The sequence below is a fragment of the Peromyscus maniculatus genome, chromosome 8, assembly GCF_049852395.1.
Source record: "Peromyscus maniculatus bairdii isolate BWxNUB_F1_BW_parent chromosome 8, HU_Pman_BW_mat_3.1, whole genome shotgun sequence".
Classification (NCBI taxonomy): Eukaryota; Metazoa; Chordata; class Mammalia; order Rodentia; family Cricetidae; genus Peromyscus; species Peromyscus maniculatus.
Window position 1 is genome coordinate 13,501,739 of NC_134859.1, and position 19,737 is coordinate 13,521,475.

General features: G+C 47.3%; 1 protein-coding gene across 1 annotated transcript in view; it reads left to right on the top strand.

Annotated features, from left to right (window-relative positions):
* The first annotated feature begins 699 nt into the window (after window positions 1–699).
* Dock2 (dedicator of cytokinesis 2) overlaps window positions 700–19,737 on the top strand; it is a 408,847-nt gene continuing 389,809 nt past the window's right edge. Inside the window, exon 1 of the mRNA XM_015997613.3 lies at window positions 700–855. Coding sequence (XP_015853099.2) covers window positions 813–855 — 43 coding nt within the window. The 5' untranslated portion in view covers window positions 700–812. The remainder of the gene's footprint in view (window positions 856–19,737) is intronic.

A 19,737-nucleotide genomic window follows, 5' to 3' on the forward strand; every position in this document is an offset into this window, starting at 1 on the left:
GAAAGGCATTATGAGAAATGGTAATAGAGATAGAAAATTCAAGAAGACTTAGATCACTATTAGCGTATCCCTGAGAGATATTTTTCTTTTTCGGATAGTCTATTCCAAGAGCGAAATTCAAGTTTTGTGGGGAAATGTCTGTATGAGCCACCCTCTCTATGTCTTTCCCAGTTGGCTCTTGCTGGTGATGAGGATGCCCTTGATCTCCTGGCGCTGTCAGCCAATGGTGTGCTTGAGTAGGGTTAGAGGGGAGCGTCCTAAGCTTTCATCAGATTCTCCACTGGGTCCATGGTGCAGCAAGGATGCTAACTAAAGTGACTTCTCCATCTTTAGTGTGTCACCCGCTGTGACACGGTCTTCTCTAATCCTCAGGAAAAGCATGTGGAGGAGGAGGAGGCACTCACGTCCTGTCTTCCAAATGAAAAACCGAATCACAGAGAGATGATGATCAGCCCACAAAGCTCATGTTTAGTCACTCACGGGGTTCAGAAGTCTGGGAAACTGCACTTGGTGGTCTGGGTTGGCTTTAACTACCTGTCCGGCTTGTAGCCGTTTACCCGGGGAAGAGACAAATTGAGGGTGGGCTCTAACTTTTGCGGGCAGCCTTCTAGCAATCGGCAAAATCGCAAAATCGTGTGTCCCTGCAGGAGTAGAAGGGGGAGGGGGGGTGAGAACCCAGAGGAGAGGAAGGCGGACCTTGAGAGAGCGAGAGTTTAAAAAGAGGAAGGAAGTGGGGCCCTTGCAAGGAGCCTAGCCACCCCAGCCAGCTTCTCCACTAGAGAACAGGAGACTCTCAAGGCTCCCGTCTGGCCATGGCCCCCTGGCGCAAAACTGACAAGGAGCGGCACGGTGTGGGTAGGTGTGGGCACTGGGCTTTCTGCGCGGAGGAGGGCAGGTGGCTGGAGGCTTCACCACGCAGGTGGATGTGATGGGATGTGCAGCATGGCTGAGGGCAGGACATGCCATGCAAACTCGGGTCTGGGACACAGTGCTTCTCTCCGGCTGCTGCGGCCGTTGGGTTAAAGGAGAAAATGGGGGCAGAGAAAGGGTATCCTTTCCTTCAGCCTCTCCCAAGCACTCACCGCATCCTCAAGATGAGGTGTTGCTGTTGACCTTTTGATGTTCAGCCCTGTGTGTCAGGCTTTGCAGGGCATAGAGCACTCTCCATCTGTCGATCTTGAAGCCACCATGGCTCCCTCTACCCATCTCCAAAGCCGCACCAACTGCTGGTTTGCTCTGCCTGTTTCTCTGAGTCAGGTGACCCCTGATCTGCTCCAATATCCCAAGCATCCAGTTTGGAGCAGGGCTGAAGCCAAGGGTCCCTGGAGAACCTCTGAGAGAATGGTTCCTGTCAGATTATCTGAGGCTCTCTGAGAAGAGAGCTTCAGCCGTCTAAGCTCCCAGAGGCCTCTGCTTCAAATTGGGGGCGGAAGTGGTGGCTGGGGGGAAGGGAGGTGTCAGGTACTGTGACTCTAAGTGGCATCGGTGATGCAATCCTCCCAAACTCTAAGTGCAAATTTAAAGTTCATGTAGGGGATTTCCACATTGCCGGATTACAGATCCCACCAAAGAATGGACAATTCAACAGGCCATGCCCGAGGGAACTCAGAAGTGGGAGTTATAGATTCAGGTGTGAGTGTGTGTGTGTGTGTGTGTGTGTGTGTGTGTGTGTGTGTGTGTGTGTTCGTGTTCCTGGGCCACAACTTAAGAATGGCTACTTTGTGGGTGCTCAGATCTATCCACCCACGGACAAGCATTTGGCACTTTAAGATGAAAGGTACCTACCAGAGAACAGACAAGTTATATCTGCAAGGGGCCTCAGGTTCTCCATCTGTAAAATGGGAAGTTTGAACTAGACTCAGTAAAGGCCTCCTTAAAGCTTTGAAGCTTCTCCAGCTCTGCCTTTTCCAGCTGGAGGTGCCCTGCTAGCAATGGACACATGAACAGAGGGACTGTGAGGTGGGCAGGGCGTGTGGGTGGAGGAACCCTTGTGTCCTGGGGATGAAAGGGGCCCTGGAGAAGTATGTCTGAAAGCAAGGGCTCTTAGCACCTGCTGTGAAAAGAGGCAATGGTTTGGTACAGGGTAAACGGAAGCCACATCTAGACCATGTTCTTGTTTCCTCACTCTAAGTCCAGGTGGTAACACTTTCCTAGTCCATAGCATTCCTTTGTGAAGGACACTGGAAATGGGGGGGCATAAGGACTTGGAGGAAGACAAAAAGCTAGAATTGTGTGAGGAGTTAAGACAGCTGGGCCCTCTCTGGGTGCTTTTCCACTTGATTCATTCTTCAGAATGGGTGTCGTTAGCTGTCCTTGTGGCCTCATTGAAAGGGGTGATGATGTCCCTTGCTGAAGACCCTTCATCAACGGAACCAGGTGCTCTCTTGGCCACCTTGAGGTCTAGTGGGCAGCAGACAATCTGCACCAGGTTATTTCCTGTTCCTGCTGCAGCCTTGGCACAGGACCTTATCAGAGCTCTAGAAAGGCCTGGGGTAGAAGTGGAGTAGACTCTTCCCAGGCAAGGCAGTGTACTTACAAAATAAGAGAGCACAGCCTCTGCCTCAAGGAGTTTGAAGAAGGTTAGAAGTTTGTTTGGGTTGTGACATCAGGCCTAAGTTCAAATCTACACTTGTTTCTTCATCTATAATGAAGTGATGATGATGATGATGTCGCAGGTCTGATGGGATTGTTCTGGGGACTACCTGGAGTGATAATTATAAAGCACCCTGTAATACAAGATCAAGGGACTCACCTTAAAATGAGCAGCTGCAGAATCAAGAGAGACAGAATGATGGTCCCAATGCCAGCTTCAGAACAGTTGCTCCTAGTAAGAGGGTAGTGGTTTAAATTTTCGAGGCCCATTCTCATCTCTGGCTTTGAAATGTCTATGTGAGAGAGTGTATTATTATTCCCATTTTACAGGGGAAGACCCCAAGTTCACGTGATTTGGTGATAGTGAAGCTGGCTCTTAGATTCCATGGCCCTAACACTTCAGGCTTTAAGTATTATAGGCATTCTTTACTGTATCAGAGGGGCCCTTGAAGGAGGATGTCATGGATAAAAGTAGAAAGCTTGTGCACAGCAATTGGATCAAGCAAGACATCTGACTTGGTTTTAGTAGATGTTTGTAGAGAAAAGGCCCAGGAGAGAAGGTTACTTACGGTTAGAGGGGAAGGGACTTACCTGTCTGGACTTCCTTCTGTGGTTCTTGGGCTTTTAAATGGGAGTGTCCCATGTAAGAAGCCAATAAAAGCAGTTGAGACATGGGCAGGGATTGAACATAGACTGGCATGGCAATGGGTAATATTTCTGTGAGTCTCTGTCTAATTGGTCGGTCTCACTTAAATCCACTTAAAATTAGCATGGTTTTGGCTTTTCAATCTGTGTGAGACTCCGGTCAGTGATGATTTTTTTTTTTCTTGGAAGAGGTATGGGAAGGGATGGAGGGAGAAGGGAGACAGAGAAAATGGTGTCAGTTGGGCTTAAATCTGACTGCAGGTAAAAGTGAACCTCTAAAATAGTGGATTGATTGAGGTACACATTCATTTTGCTGCTCACAAAATCCAAAGAACGGTGGTTCCAAGGTGGACTTGATTGAATGACACCCATTTCCCATTAGTTTCCTTCTTGTATTTACCAGCCACGGTTTCCTGCTCTTGGAAGCCTTGATCCAGAAATGCTGTGAGAGGAGAGGAGAGGTAGATCAGTCCATTATGTCTTCCATGCTGCTTTCTTGGGATGCCCCCTCTGCCTCTTGAATCAGGCTGCCTGCAGAAGCTGCAGCCATTGGGTTCCTTTGGCAGTCATCAAGAATGATAAAGGAACATGGAAGGCATGGCTTTTCCCTTTAAGAACACTTATCTGAAGGTAGACTTGGCATTTCCTCTTCCAGCCTATGGGCTAAGACCTAATCATTTGACCAAACCTACCTGCAAGAAGAGCTGGGAAATGTAGTCTGTATAACAACAGTCAGCCAGGTACTCAGCTAACATTTAGTAATTTCACTCCCAAAGCAAGCAAGAAAGAATGGTATTATAGATAAAATAGTGACTCACACGACAAGATTCATTTTCTCATGTTTCTGGAAGCCGAGAGCCCAAGATCAAAGCTGCTAGGAAGGTGGGTCTTCTGTGGCCTCTAGTTGATTGGCAGAGGGCCATTTACTGATTTACTGCCTTTTCCCTTGGCTGCCCTCTTGGCATGCACACCTTCGCTGCCCCTTCATCTCCTCATAAGAACATTGCTCAGTGCCTCAGCTGAGTGTGCCAGGCTCTGCTGACTCCCCATGGGAGACCTTGCCTTGGAGGAGGTGGGAATGGGTGGGGTTTGGGGGGAAGGCTGGGAGGCGGGAGGAGGGAGGTGAGGGGAATCTGTGGTTGGTATGTAAAATAAATAGAAAATCTCTTAATAAACACACACACACACACACACACACACACACACACACACACACACACACACAAAGAACATTGGTCAGAATAGGTTAGGTTAGGGCCTCACAATAAGGGGCTTCATTTTAATTTATTCAGCTCTTCAAGAACTTGCTGCAGATAGAGCTCTCTTCCAGAACAGTAGAGATTAGGACTCTAGCCTTTATGTTTTAAGGAGACACAGTTAAGTCCATAATAGATCATGTGTGGTCTCTGCCATGGCGGTCAGGGATTATAAGTGAGGCCTCAAGGCAGAGTCTTCAGATTGAGAGCTAGGATAGAAAAAATATGTTTGCCCTGAAGTGGGCCCCTTAGGCAAATTTGTATGGCGCCTCTCTTATGCTCCTAGGGAGGGGAAGAACATCTCCTTTCTCTCCCTTTCTTGGCTAGTGCCCTGTAAATACAAACAAAGGACAGATGAACAGGAGCAAAATGAGCAGAAGGTGGTTAACATGCACATCATGCTAGTGCAGGGAGCATCCAGGAAGGAGCATCTCAGGGCTGCTTTGAACATGCCCTTATATGGCAGCTCCACAAGGGGAGAGTAGAATCTCAGAGAAGTGCCTGGATAAAAGGAATGGGTATGGGCTTCCAATGGAGGCTGACTCAGGATCGGGACTCTCACTCAGTGAAGCCTGTCTTGGAGCCAACTTTCTATGGTTTTCATGGCCACAAAAGGCCTCTGTGGGCGAGCATTTATGACTGTCCTGTTTTTCTAACTACCTGATTTTTCTCATATAAGGAGTGGCCCTCCGAAGCTTCCTTTTGCAGTTCTTGAGCCTCACTTTCTTCTACTTAAAATAACCAAATTAAAGTGGCATAATTGAGGGATGGTGTATTTTGATTCCTTAAAGGTGAGATGTTTGTCCTTACAACTTGTCTCCAGCTGAGAGGTGAGGAATGATCTTCCCTGAGCCTCTTTTGCAGGTGCTGGTGATGGCTGTCATTTTGGGGTATTTCTTGGCTCATCAGTACATCACCTCCATCATCACCTGGCATTCCCCCTGTGTCAGTATGTCCCCACCTTTTCTTTTTTAATGAGAACACTGAATCCTATTGGATTAGAGGAAAACATAGTGACCTATTTTAACTTGATTACTTCCGGAAAGACCATATTTTGACATGAATTCACATTCTAGGATAGTGGGAATTAGGACACTGAGGTCACTCTGTTTTAAAGGGTTGGGACAAGACTCAAATCCTAATGGGGTCTGCAGAAACAGAGAGGGATTCTTTCCTCTATTTCAGTGGGAAGGATATGGAAGGGTTTTTTGTCTACTTCCTAGTTCAAGGCTGTGGAGACGCTTAGAGCCCGGAACCTTGGACAGAGCTGGTTTGGGACAGAGCTGGTTTGGGCTGTTTTTTTTTTTTTTTTTTTTTTTTTTTTTTTGTTTGTTTGTTTGTTTTTTCCTCCCCTCCTGGGCTCTTATAATGAAGGATAATATTCATTCAAATATTTCATTTTAGGTATGTGTGATGTGTGGGCAAGTGATGAATTTTAAGGTTCAAGAAAATCACCTAGAAATTCAGGAAGTATGAGCAGTCAGGCCTCCTAAAGGTCATGAACTTGAGAGCCCTGAAAACATAGGCCTCCTTTCCTGGCTTCCCAGCCTCTCTAAAGACCTCAGTTCTGTTCTCTGGTTTATCCTCATCACCTCCCTCTGGTTCCTTCACTCTTTCTTAATTTTGGTATTCTCTAGCAACCCATCATGACCCTGCCTGAAATCTGTATAACTTTGTGTTTTGGCATCCAGTGAATCTTCTGTGTCCCAAGAGGGGACAGAATGGTGGCCTGTTCCATCTTTACAAAATGACAACCCGTAAAACAGGCCACGATTTTGAGAGGGAGCAAGGGGTTGATTCAAGAGGATTGGACAGGAAAGGGAAAGGGAAACTAATGTAATTATATTTTAATTTAAAATCTATGAAAGAGCAAAACCAAATCTTATACTAGCACAGAAATTATTGTTATCTTGAATATCATACGTAGGAACTCAAAGCATTTATTTCAAAGTCTGTATTTACTGAAACAAAACCCCTCTCATAAAATCAATCAAAACAGCAAAATAATGTTATTGCTTCTTAATAAATACTTTGTTTTGATTTTTAAAAAGGCCACCCAAGTCACTGTCAGCCTAAGAACGGGCTCCACTTTACTCAGGGTGCGGCCCCTGCTGGTTCAATTTCTGATGGCTATAGTCAAGTCACTGACTTGTTACTCTTCTAGCTAGAGGTGTGTGGAGGGGAGGATGCTGTCTGCATAGGAGGCAAACATGTGACGTGCTTCACTAACAGCTAGAGTGAGCACTCCTTCAGAGGAGTCGGCTCCACTCCTGTAGTCGGCAAGGCAACAGGAAACTTGTCACTCAGCTGCTCACTCACTAGTTCATTCTTTATTTATTTCCTGCATATTTGCTTGACATTTCCCAAGTCCCAGGCATCATGTTAGTCACCGAGGCTTTAGGAGCTTATAGCTGGTAATGAAGACAAAGGGACTTTGTGGGTCAATCACAGGCATATAGTTAGAAACTGTGCCGTGTTCTGTTGAAATAAATGAATGATTGTCCATGGATGAGTATATTGTGGAGAAGAGTTTTAGCATGGACCATCAGAGCAGATCTCTGAGTGGGGGCATCTTGGGAAAAGAGGATAACTGTGTCTTGGGACCAGTTCCCAAATATTTGTCTGGTGTAACAGAAACACAGGACTGAAAAATGCAGTTCCTTTCCAATGCTAATTCTTTGGTGCCTGGCCTCCTTTGTGATGTTCCAGCAACTCGGGGTCGTTTAGATGAACCCTTTAGGTTGATTGATTAGGTCCATGTAAGATCATCCTACTACCTGAATATATGGGAGCCTCATGAGTCAATATCCAGCTTGGCTCCAACCACCATGTCTACGTCTGAAGGAGCTTTGGTGAAAGGTGCATTTCTCAAATTCTGCTTTCTCCTGAGTCCAGCATCTTCGGTGGTTTTGCTGTATTTTGAGACAGGAAGTGTAGAGCCATAATGTTCTGCTCATTTCTGGATGTCTGGATTTGCTGCTGCTTTTAAAGCTCAAAGGCCTTTAATCATCAATCACGCATAGGCACCCGGTCTGTATTTGGCAGCATATACTGAGCAAATGTGGGATGATAATGTTTGTTGTTGTCACCCACCTCTAGAGGAATCTGTGCAGAGACACCTCAAATGTCCCCTCTAATAGGCACTTGCTCCCTCCCTCCCTCCCTCCCTCCCTCCCTCCCTCCCTCCCTCCCTCCTTCCCTCCCTCCCTCCCTCCTGTAATTGGTGTGAATTGAACAGTAGTCAGGCTGAGTCAGTGAGCCGCTAAAGACATTCTGTGTTTTGTTCTCAGAGAAGTACATCCGTTCTCTCCCTGCCCCAACAAAGATGCTGCTGGCTTCTGCACTGGTTTAATTTCAGTGGCAGAAACTGGGCCTGGAGGAGTGGGATGTGACTGACATGAGGATGGATACTGTTGCAGATTTCTCTCCAACAACTGCTCAGAGAATTCAGAGTTCTGACAACACACGGCCCTTAGGTCAAAGGCTACACTATATCAAAGAGACCAAGAGACTGGGGTTCTTGCTGCATTATAACATGGCAGAGGGTGACATGTGGGGGGCAGACCCTGAGACACCCTGACAGGCACGATCAGCTGCTGCAGTGACAACAATGGATCCAGCTAAATGCTGAGGTTTTGCCTGGTGTCTGTTACTTTTCTATTGCTCTGAAGAGACACTATAACCAAGGTGACTTATAAAAGAAAGAATTTGCTTTGGGGCTCATGGTTCCATCTGATTAGAATCCATGATCATCACAGCAGGGACCATGGCAGAAGTCGTGCAGACATGGTGCTGGAGCAGTAGCTAAGAGCTTGCAGCCCGATCTCCAAGTTGGAGGCAGAGAGAGAAAGCTAACTGGGATTGGTGTGGGCTTTTGAAACCTCAAAGCCCACCCCTAGTGACACACCCCCTCCCACAATGCCATCCTCCCTAATCCTTCCCAAGCAATTCCACCAGCTAAGCACCAGGCGTTCAAACACATGAGCCTTTAGGGTCCATTTTCATTCAAACCATCACACCTGGCAAGTGGCTGCAGCAGTAAGGGGTTTTCTAAGGGAAGAATATTCTGGTTGGAAAGCAGATACAGGGCAAATGATGCCTCAAGGAGGAAGTCCCTTTGATGTGTAGGAGGCCAGGGTGGCTGGATCAGGGGTGGAAGTGTAAGGATGGATTCTGTGGGAAGTGGTCATGGGGAGAAATGATGTGTGGGTATCACGGGGACTTTATAGTTGATGGAAGATGGGGTGAGGTATTTCAGGGGTTGGAGCAGAATCGAGAAGTGCCACATCTTACACTTGGGCTGACAGTTTCATGGGATGTGACAAAAAGGGAGCTAAGTGTCATAGCAGAGAGGCTGGTGAAACAGTTGTAGCAGTGACCTAGATATGAAGGGGCAGTGGCTCAATATGAAGGTGGCCGTAGGTGTACTGACATGGGCCTCACTTCTGGACAGATGTAGTGTAAGCAGAGCAAGTGGGTTTTCCTCGTAGATTAGACATGGGTATGAGAAACAAAGTGGAGTCCAGGGTGGTCCTAAGGCTTCTGGCATGAACAACCGAAAGTGCCAGAACAGTGTATGGGATTTCTCTCCTCATTCTGGATCTAAGTTATCACCAACCTCCTTATAAATAGGGAGTTGCCTCACCCTTTCACAGTGTGGTGTGTTTCCAAAGGTGTGTGTTACTGTATCCCAACCTCACCAGCCCCCAGGAGGTGGACTTTTTAAAAAAATTTACCTTTACAGGTGAGGAGACTGAGGTGGAGAAAGGTTTCCAGCTCGATGTAGGTCCTTTTGGAATCACACCTCAGCTCTTCTGCTTTGTCACTTTTCGCCTGCACCACGGCCCACTTTCTATTGCTATAATGGAACACATAGCCTGGGTAATTATTTAGGAATAGAAGTCGATTTAGCTCGTGTTTTTTGAGGCTGGGAAGGCTGACAACTTGGCATGGGCATCTTCTCAACATCTACTGAGAGTTCTTGCTGCTTATTAACATGGTGGAGGATACCACACGATGAGACAGAGCATGTGTACTAACTCAATTCTTTGTTTAAAGTTACTCATGATATCTTGGGGGTCTACGCTTAAAATGTCATCTAATCCTAATACAAAAATTTGGGGATAACATTGCCAACCCATGGGCTTTTGGGGCACACATTGTCTATGAATTATGTAAATATAAATTGCCTTTCCCAGTAGGTGATCCACTCTGAGGGAAGAGCTCCATTGGAGATTCATTCTGAATCCATCCAGCCCAAGAGTAATAGGAAGAATGGGAGGGCAGAGAATCAATTGTTTAACAGTGGGTTCCCTTGAGAACCCAGCAGAAGCTGCTGGCCCATCTTTCCAGAAAGCATGCGCATGTGCAGTCTGTGTTATCATTCAGTCATTCCCATCTCTGGAAGCTAGTCAGGGTTCCTGAGAAAGTGTGGTGTGTTCCCACTCTGTAAAGTGCTGCAATGGATACAGCCAAGGCTCTCTGTTCCAAAGTATGAATTCTTGGACTCAGGAGCTGCCACCAGCCAGAAAAGGGTTTTCACAGTCTATTCAGATCAGTCCAGCAGCCCCTGTTGGGAATGAATAGTGGATACAGCATCCCTGCCTTGGGGACTGCAGTCCCGCAGTAAATCTCTGCAGGAGGCAGCAAATAGCAACACAGTTACTATTAATCTCCTGTTTCTCAGGCTGGGCTAGTGGACCCCTTGCTTTGCATTACCCTGACTCCCGATATCACTCCCATCACATTCTGCTGCCGTCTTCTGTTGAATTGTCCAGGACCCTTCATAGACTCTGAGCTCCAACAAGGCAAGACTGACCCTCTGCCTGGTGGAATTGTGTAAGATGCTTCTTTAGTTGTTGATTGGATGCATGGATGTGCAGAAGGATGAGTAGATGGATGGGTACGTGGATGGACTGATAGGTGGATGAATGGGTAAATAGATGGATGGATGAGGGAGGGACCAGGGAGGTAGAATTCGAAGTTTTCCCATTTCCGGGCCTCACAAGGTTCAGATGGACTGAGTTACCCATCTTGCCTCCATCTTCTCAGCCCACCCTTTCCTTCCTTTGAGAGCTACAGCTCTTGAACTCCTTTTTGATGTTGAGCCCTTGCAGTTGGCCACTGGACCAAGGCCACTTGTTCACACCCTGGAACTCCGTTAAGACGGCCCCGCAGTGTCCTCACACATCACACCGGCTTCCCCCGCCTCCCTGCCCTCGCCACCCTCCCACCCCTTTTCCTCTGCCCCTGCCTGTGCTCTGCTCCTCCCCAGCTCTAGTCTCACTTCCCTCCGAGCGCCTTCTGCCCTCTGAGAGCCCACCGCTGCTGTGCCTGGCAGCTTGGCAGTTCAGTGCCCACACAGCTCCTTGCTTCTCCTATGTGTGGATCCAGGAGAACCAGAGCCATTTACATCTCTAACCTGCAGGATCACCAGATTGCCAGAGACTCTGAATTTCTGTAAAGAGGGCTGATGTGGGTGATTTTGTTGTAGTCCTTCTTTCTAACTCTATAGTTGTAGGTGAAAGTAAGGCTCTGTACGAGGGCGTGGATGCCTATGCTGTGGGAACGTCCACATCATGTTCTAAGCAGGATTTACCCATCTTGGTCCAGCTGATGCTGTGAGTCAGGGATGATTCTTTGATACAGGGCTATCTCTTCCATTATACAGTTGTGTATCAGTCCATTTTTCTGTTGCTTTAACAAAATGCTCAAGGCAGAATACTTACAAAGAAGAGAGGTTTGTGTAGGTCACAGTTTAGTAGGTGAAAATCTGAGACTGATCATTGGCTTTGTCTACTCAGCAGCAGGTGAGGACCTCAGGGTCACCTGAGCCCCAGTGGTCAGAGCAGAGACAAGCAAAGAGAAGCCAGAGACTGGGAAGGGACCAGGTGGCACTTTTAATAACAACTTTCTCTGGGGAACAAATAAGTCTCATTTCCAAATGCAATGCTTCAGTGACCTAACCCCTTCCACTGGGGTCTGCCTCTTGAAGGTTCTACCATTTCCAGTGTTGCGTCATCGAGGCACCACCTCCAGGGTGTGAGCTCATGGTACATGCTCAGTCCATGTGTAAACCGTATAGGATGGTTAAGCAGTATCTCTGGCCTCTACCTATTAGAAGGTACATTCAGCCTTCTACCTGGCCCCAAATTAGGGCAAAGATGAATACTACTGGAGGGGAAAACAACCCCCAACCGAGGAGCTCTGGATTAGAGAACTCATCATTGGAGTCCCACCTTAATTTCTATTGCCTAGGTGGGATCACTTTGGCTCACCGAAGACTACACAATGATGTGTAGGCCCAAGGCCTGTTGTCATGACCCAGTGAGGGCCTTGGAGCCCCCCCCTCCCCGAATAGCTCAGATGACAGACCCATCTTTGTAAGAGGTGGAGTATGCAGGGGTGGAGATCAAATCTCTGAGGCCAGTCTGCTTGCAGAGAAATCCTGGCTTGGCTCCTTCCTCACCACAGCACCTTGTGCTTAATCTTGCACTGCCTCAGTTTCCTGATTTGTAAAGTAGAGAAAACACTTAACACCCATCAACAGTTGTATGGCAAAGATTTAGTGGAGGGGAGCTGTGGTTCTCTGGGGTCTGGTGAGGGAACTTCTCCCCTCCCCCCCTTTTTTGATTATCTGTCTCATTCTCTTGCCCTTCTGCTCTCTCTTCTTTCTCTTCCCTCTTGCCTCTTCTTCCTCTTCCTCCCCTCCCCTCCATCTGTCTCCCAGGCTGGGCACCATTGCAAGTCATTTGCTGCATTGCGTGTGGGTTTGGGGCTCTGCTAGTCCCTGCAGTTGCCCTCTCTGGAGCTCTCTCTATCAGGGTGTTGCTCCGGTATTGTCCCTGCCCACGGACTCTGGCACATGCCTCGTATGTGTCACTGAATGCACTACACACTTGACCCTAGCGATGTGCCTATTGGTTCTGTTCCAATGGGGAAGCCCTCCAAAGCCCAGCTCAGGCTCTAGAAGTGAGCTTTGGCCTATTGCATTCTCTCTCTTTCCCCGATTGGGTTTGTTCCTCTTATACAGCAACTTGTCTAAACTCTATTAACACTTGGTGTTGGCTGCAGCTTTTGTTTTCAACCATGTCAGCAAATGCCAGAGCCTCAAATGAGGTCCAGACTCATCCTGAAGTGCACTTGATAGCAGCTGTGCTGGGTCAACATCTCTTGAAACAATCTCAAGATATTCAAGAAAAGACTTACCTGTCCTTTGTCTTCATTCACACCCCATCCCTTCAACAGGTATTCATGCAGAGCCCAGTAAATATTACTATACATCTACTGTAGGCCAAGTGATGTTCTTGGCATTGGGAAGTCAGCATCCTTGAGCTTCAGGGAAGACAGGATATGAACAAGTCTAGTGTGTACAGAATAAGTCATGATGTCAAGAATGAGCTGGTCAGAGAAGCAAGGTCTTTGGAATCTGCTGAGTTCAAAATCTACCTTCCATAGCAGCTGTTCTCAACCTGTGGGTCATGACCCACTGAGGGTCACATATCAGATATCCTGCATATCAGATGTTTACATTATGATTTATAACAATAGCAAAATTATAAGAAGCAGGAACAAAATAATTTTACGGTTGGAGGTCACCACAACATGAAGAAGTGTATTAAAGGGTCTCAGCATTAGGAAGGTTGAGAATCACTTTTCTACGGCTTTCTAGTGGTGTGACGGCAGACAAATCCTTCCTTCCCCTCTCCTTTCCCCTCCTTTCCCCTCCCATTTGGCTAGGGCATCACACGTCACTCGCTAAGCTGGTGCTCTACCATTGAATTACATCCTAGTCTTTGTGAGGTGCTGGGTTTCTTGTATTAGATGGGTGACAATACTTTGGAGAGTTACCCTGATGATCAAATGAAGCGACATGAATGAAAGGCCTTTGCTTGTCTTCTCCCTCACCACAGCTTCGGTTCTCAGAACAGGAGTTAGCACCCAGGAGATGCCCCTGTGTCTGTCCCTTAAGGAAGTCACAGTGTCTGTGCTTGGCCTATGACAAGACTCGGTAAATGTCCAACAACCACTTTCTTGGAAAATTGTGTGCTGTGGCTAGAATTTAGACATCTGGATTGCCTGTCTGTCTGTCTGTCTGTCTGTCTACCAATCTATCTAGCTTTCTTTCTGATAGGTAAGTGTGTACCCTTCTTCCTGTGCCTTCGTTTCCTCACTTGTATAAACAAGGGGAAATATATTGATTTCCTAACATGTACATGACATAGAGACAAGACACTTATGGTATCTGTGAGTCACAGGGCTATCACAATGACGTTCAATTTTACCTTATTTCTCTAGATTTGTTTTTAAATTATGTGTATGAGTGTTTTCTCTGCATGTCTGTCTGTTTACCACCTACATGACTGGTGGGAGGAGGCCATCAGAAGAGGGCATCAGATCCTCTGGAATTTGAGTTAGAGATGATTGTGAGCCATTACGTGGGTGCTGAGAATTCAACCTAGGTCCTTGGGAAGAGCGATCAGTACTCTTAACCACTGAGCCATCTCTCCTGCACCTGGGTTTGAATTCTTGATGAGCAGAACACTGTAGTATCTTCAGGAAGAACTGGGGTGGAACCAGTGGGCTCCATTTCCAAGGCTGATAGGCATCCCATCAAAGCCTCACAATAGCTGTTCTGAGGATTGCCAGTCTGGGGTTTCTATATGAGTCCCTGCTGGAGTTGGTGGCCTCAGGTGGCCCCAGTCCTTGGAAACACCCCTTTGATCCTTAGCTGCGGGAACAACGTCTTTATGGGCTCTCATTGACTTCTTGAGGCTGGGGTTCCTGGGTGTAGCACTTGATACAGGAAATGCTCAGGTCCTCTGTGTGGAGCTAGACACCTGTGATGGGTCGGGGGAGGGGACAGGACCATCTGTGGTGAGGAGGCTAGACGGGGGTCTGTAAGTTGACTGGGGACCAAGGCTGTGGGTAAACGCCCCCACTTGCCTGTGTCAGTGGCCATGATATCAGCGGCCCTTGTTCTGAATTGTCTTTGCCTGCCTGGTGCTTGTTTATTTGTTCATTGTGCGTGTGTATGTGAATGTCAAGGCTCTATGTGGAGGTCGGAGGACATCATACGGGAGTTACTTTTACTGGGGGCAGAACTCAGGTGATCAGGCTTGGCTGTAGAGGACTTGACCCACCAAGCCACCCCAGCAGCTCCCGTTCCAGAGGATTTTTGGCCTCTTCCATTGCATACTCAAAATGTTGACAGTGGCTGAGCCTCTTTGAGTGGGAACAAGTGGGCCTTCCCTCAGCCTGGTCAGAAACGAACAGAGATAAGCAATCGCACTCAGTCGAAGGGTGGTGTTCTGCCCCGGGGTTTCCTGTTAGTCATTTAGAAAATTGAACAGAAGTGGGTACTGGTGAGCAGAGTCACTTCCTTTGTCTGTTTCCCCTACTAAATGAAGCTTTGAGAACAGAGGTCCTCAAGCAAAGGGAGGATGGCCTTATGTGTGGCATCATTTACTTTCCTATTTAAAACCAGTGAGTCCCTCGGACCGATACAGACGTCCCATTGGAGACCCAGTTTGAGAATGCTTCTGAGACATCTTACGTTGACAGATTTGAACTCTCTTGGCTGAAATGAGTAGGCAGAGTGTGAGGGAAAGGACTCTGGACAAAAGCCACAGGACACGGAGCAAAACTCAGTGTGCCCCGCCCTCCAAGTGTCTGTGTGCTGACCTGATTTGCTGCCTAGGCAAACCCCCATCTGGGTGGTTTCCTTCAGGGGAAACCACAGTTGATCCTGCAGCCCTGTCAGCTCCAAGGCCGAGTCTCAGGGCCAACCTCTGGGTTGGGGGAGCAGAGTCAGTGCGGAGCCCATTTAGCAAAGACACTGGCACACTGGCATGTGTCCAAGTGCCAGCAGCCAGTACAGGGAGAGGACTGTAAGCTGGGCCATGTGGGGAGGGAATGGAGAAGCCTCTGGGTCCCCGGGGCTCTCTCCAGACTTGCTCTTAGACAAAGGATTAACTTCACTCAACGCTGACCCCCTGTGCCACTGACGGCAAACTGCTGGAAAGTGGAGTTAAAGGTCACATGAAGCTTGGAAGGAGTTAGTGGTGTTCTGAATAGCTGGCTTTTGCAGATCTCGTACTACTGCTTGAAAGAAATGTGACACACATTGATTGAGCTCTTACTGTGGCTGGGTGTGCAGTTCAGCCCTTTGTGACTAATATTGGGTGGGTCTTTTAGGTATCTTTTGACAGGAAATACAATCGACTTCACTGAGAACGAGGGTGGCCGCATGGAATCTTGGCTAACTGGGACTGCAAAGGAGGAGACAGGTGCTAGAATGCACTCCCAGGTGGGAGGCTTTAGGTTGCAGGTGGTGTGCGGTTACATCATTTGCTCACCCGGAGCTGTGACTGGCTGTCTTGTAAGAAAAGGGACTGGGTGTTGTCTCAGTCTCTAGGTTATTTAGAGGAAGCAGGAAGTCTCAGAATGGCTAGTAAGAGCCAGCGAATCATAGCTGGTTTGTTCTTCCGAGTGCCCGTGCGCGGTAGCCCAGGTCCCAGGAGCAGCTGCAGACATGCCTGAGACCAGAGAGGACATCCTAGTGTCCTTCAGTGGGAGCTGGAGCTGTGGAGGCCCAGAATGATGGACTCTCCTGTTCGAGCAGGCTGTCTGGATTACAGAAGGATAAAATGGGGCAGACACACACTCAGGCGGGCAGACCCCCATCAGGTTCGGTCCCAGTTTCACCGGTCTCTTGGTCTTGTGTGACCCGCGAGCTGAAACTGGCACACGGTGGCCTTGAGCTTGAGGCCAGAGCCATACAGAACCGAACTGACCACTTGAGCTGGGGGCAGAGACCCTGCCTCATGCTTCCTAAGCTTCTTCCTCTCCCAGGCCTTTTCATCGCCATTCCTGAGAGCACTCCCAAAGGGAGGTTGGGGCAAAAGGGCACACCTCGCACTGGACCCCATGTAGTGTCCTAGCGACCTTGTCCGGCAGATACCATTAGTATACTCCTTGTAAGACAATGAGACCCAAGGAGGTCACACTGCACAAAATGGCAGGACTGGCATCTTTCTGAGTCACTCAGTTCTCTTTGATGTGGTTGGGGAGGGAGCATATGTCATAGAGGTGGGAAAGTAAAGAAGGAGAGAAGAGAGAAGAGAGAAAATGAGTTGGGAGAGGGTGTCTGCGATGCAGAATCATCCCTCAGGATGTGTACAGGGTCAGGCATGGTGCAATGTACCCTCAGCTCAGGCACTGCGAGTCATTGGGTAACTTGATTAATCTCTCTGTTCCTCATTTGACATATGGACATGATTCTTCCCTGGTGACAGGGCCATGTGGATTAGATAAGTAAATACGTAAGAGGAGAGAGCTTCGAACAGTACAAGGCAAACATCTGATGAACACAGGTTCTTGTCAGGGTCAGTATCAGTCCACACTCCCTCCCAGGTAAGTGAGGCCTAGTTACATGCACTTTCTCTCTAGGAACCCTGACCTGTGCAAAGTGTAATTTACTTGCTTGGTTCCCCACATGCCTTTCTGGGTCGTCAGAGCTGGCATAATGATGCCTTCTTTAAGACAGAGAGAGGACGTCCGGCCTGCAGGGGGCAGCTGCTAAGGCAGGTGGGAGGTGCCTGTGGAAGCCAGGCTGCCTGAGTCCCCTGCTAGGTTACTGATGACCTTGCGCCACTGGAAGAATGGTCCATACATGGCCACCATCTCTCTAGTCCCTGGCTCCCCGAGGCCCAACGTTCTTCTCTGCTCTCTTGCTCACCAACACACACTTCTCCCTCCTAGCAGCACCTCAGCACGCTTCAGGTGCTTGGTGCACAGTTATTTCTTGGTAATTTTGACTGAACACATGCATTCTCAGCTTGCCTCTTTTAACCATTCTAAGATACACAGTTCGGTAGTACTGACCACAGCCACATCTCCAGTGCCTAGCTGTAGAAGAGTCTCATTTCTCCAAATGAATCTAACACCCACTGAGCCGTCACCCTTCAGCCTGCTTCAGAGACCATTTGGCTGCTTGCCATCTCTGCCTCTCCGTCTCTGATCTTTCCTATAAATGGAATGGAGCAGTATGCGGCTTTTGGGGTCTGACTTCTTTTACTTGTATGATACTGTTCTAAGGCCATCTGTACTGTGGCATGTACTTGCAGCTTGTACCTTTATCTAGTTGAATAGTATTCCAGTGTGTGCATATAGTGCATTTAGTTCATATAGCTACTGATAGATATCTGGGTTGTTTTGATCTTTTAACTTATGCTAATAGCATCCAATGAAAATTCATGCGAAGGTTTTTTTTGTTTGAACTCTTGTTGACAATTTTTGGGTGTGAGTTGGGAATGGAATTGCTGGGTCTCATGTTAATTCTACTTGCCTTTGAAGACCAGACACACTGTCCCCTAATTGCTACACATGTCTTGTACCCATGCTAAGTTTTGAGGATTCCAATTTTTCTGCATCCCTTTCAAACACTAAAAGAACAATTATGGTCACACCAGTGGGTATGGGGTGGCATGCTGTGGTTCTGATTGGCAGTTCCCTAATGACTTTAATGCTGAAGATCTTTTCATGTGCTCTTTGGTATTTGTGGGTCTCTGGTGAAATAGGTTTTTAATTCCTTTGTCCATTTGCCAATTGGTCTGTGTTGTCTTTTTGTTGGTAATATGTAAGAGTTCTTTATAAAGGCTGGAATGGTCTAGACTTTTACTACAGATCTGAGTCTCTGCAGTAACCATTGCCCATTGCAAAGAGCAGCTAAATATGGCTGCATTTTATGGCTATAGATATAGATACCTAAATGAACTTTGATGGCATGTCTACTTAGTAAAGCAACAGGAATAGGTTCTCCCCTAAGGTCTGCAACCTCCCCACCCATGAGTTCTTTGGGTTTTTGGTTTTTTTTTTTTTGTTTGTTTGTTTTGAGATTGCAATTTAATTATAACATTTCTCCTCTCCCTTTCCTAACCCACGCCCCCCATACTCCTCCCTACCCCCTTCAAATCCATAGCCTCTTTATTCATTAATTGTTATTGCATGCATATATATGTTTATATATCCATATATCTTCCTAAATAGAACCTATTTAGTCCATATTATGTTATTTGTATGTCTGTTCTTAGGGTTGACCATTTGGCACTGGACAACCTATTGGAATGCTCTTCTCTGGAGAGGGCTGTTTCTCCTACTCCCAACTCTCCTCAGTTGTCTGTATTTTTGGTAGGGTTGAGGCCTTCTAGACTTTTCCTTGTCCACTTTGGCATGTCTGTTGGTTTGTTCAGCTCACATTGGGCCGGTCATGTTGGTGAGATTTTATGTGTGTAACTTCTAACATTAACAGGAGATGAAATTTCATAGCAAATGCCTTGGTTCCCTGGCTCTTAGAATCTTCCCACTCCCTCTTTTTCAATGTTCCCTGAGCCTTAGATGCTGGAGGGTTTTGCAGCTGTCTTCATTAGGACTGAGCTCCACAACTCTGCATTTTGAATGGTTGTGGTTTTCTGTAGTGGTCTCTGTCTGTTGCAAAGAGAAGTTTCCTTGTTGAGGGGGAAGACTACGGTTATCTGTGGGTATAAGGACAAATGTTTATAGATTGTTGTTAGGGATTATGCTGGTTTAGTAAACTAGTGGTTGTAGATTCTCCACTAATAACCAGGACTTCATTAGCATTGAGTAGACAGCTAGGTTTTAGATACCAGGCATGGTGTTCCTTTTGTTGAGCAGGTCTTAATTAAATTAGAGAGCGGTTGGTTACCTCCAAGGTGTGTGCCGCTACTGCATCTGGAGGGCTACTGTGCCATGCTGGCCATTGATGTGGTTCATAGGCGGTGTAGATGGGTAGGACTGTTGGTTACCTCCCTCCTTTGGAAGCTCGCAGGGCGCCTTCATGAAGGTATCATGAAGCTAGTCCTTAGGGAGGGGGCATTCAGGTCAGCTCCAACTTGGGAGCCTCTGGGCCCTGTTTCTGAAGCATGTGCTGTCTTCAGCAAAAGGGACTTACCTTTTACTTCTAGGGGTAAGTAAGGGTAACAGCAAAAGGTTGTATGGGGGCATACAACCCTAGACAGTTCTGGCAAACAACTCAAAAGAGGGCTTCTCATGTCAGGTATTGGGGTTTTTGTTAGGTGTTCTTTGGCTCTTGGAGGTGGCACTATCAGTCCAGATGATAAAACTTGGTTAAAACTGTATATGTATATTTATACACTGAATTACCTGCATTGTAGGTTTTTTTTTTTTTGTGTGTGTGTGTGTAAATAGTTAATACTATAATTCC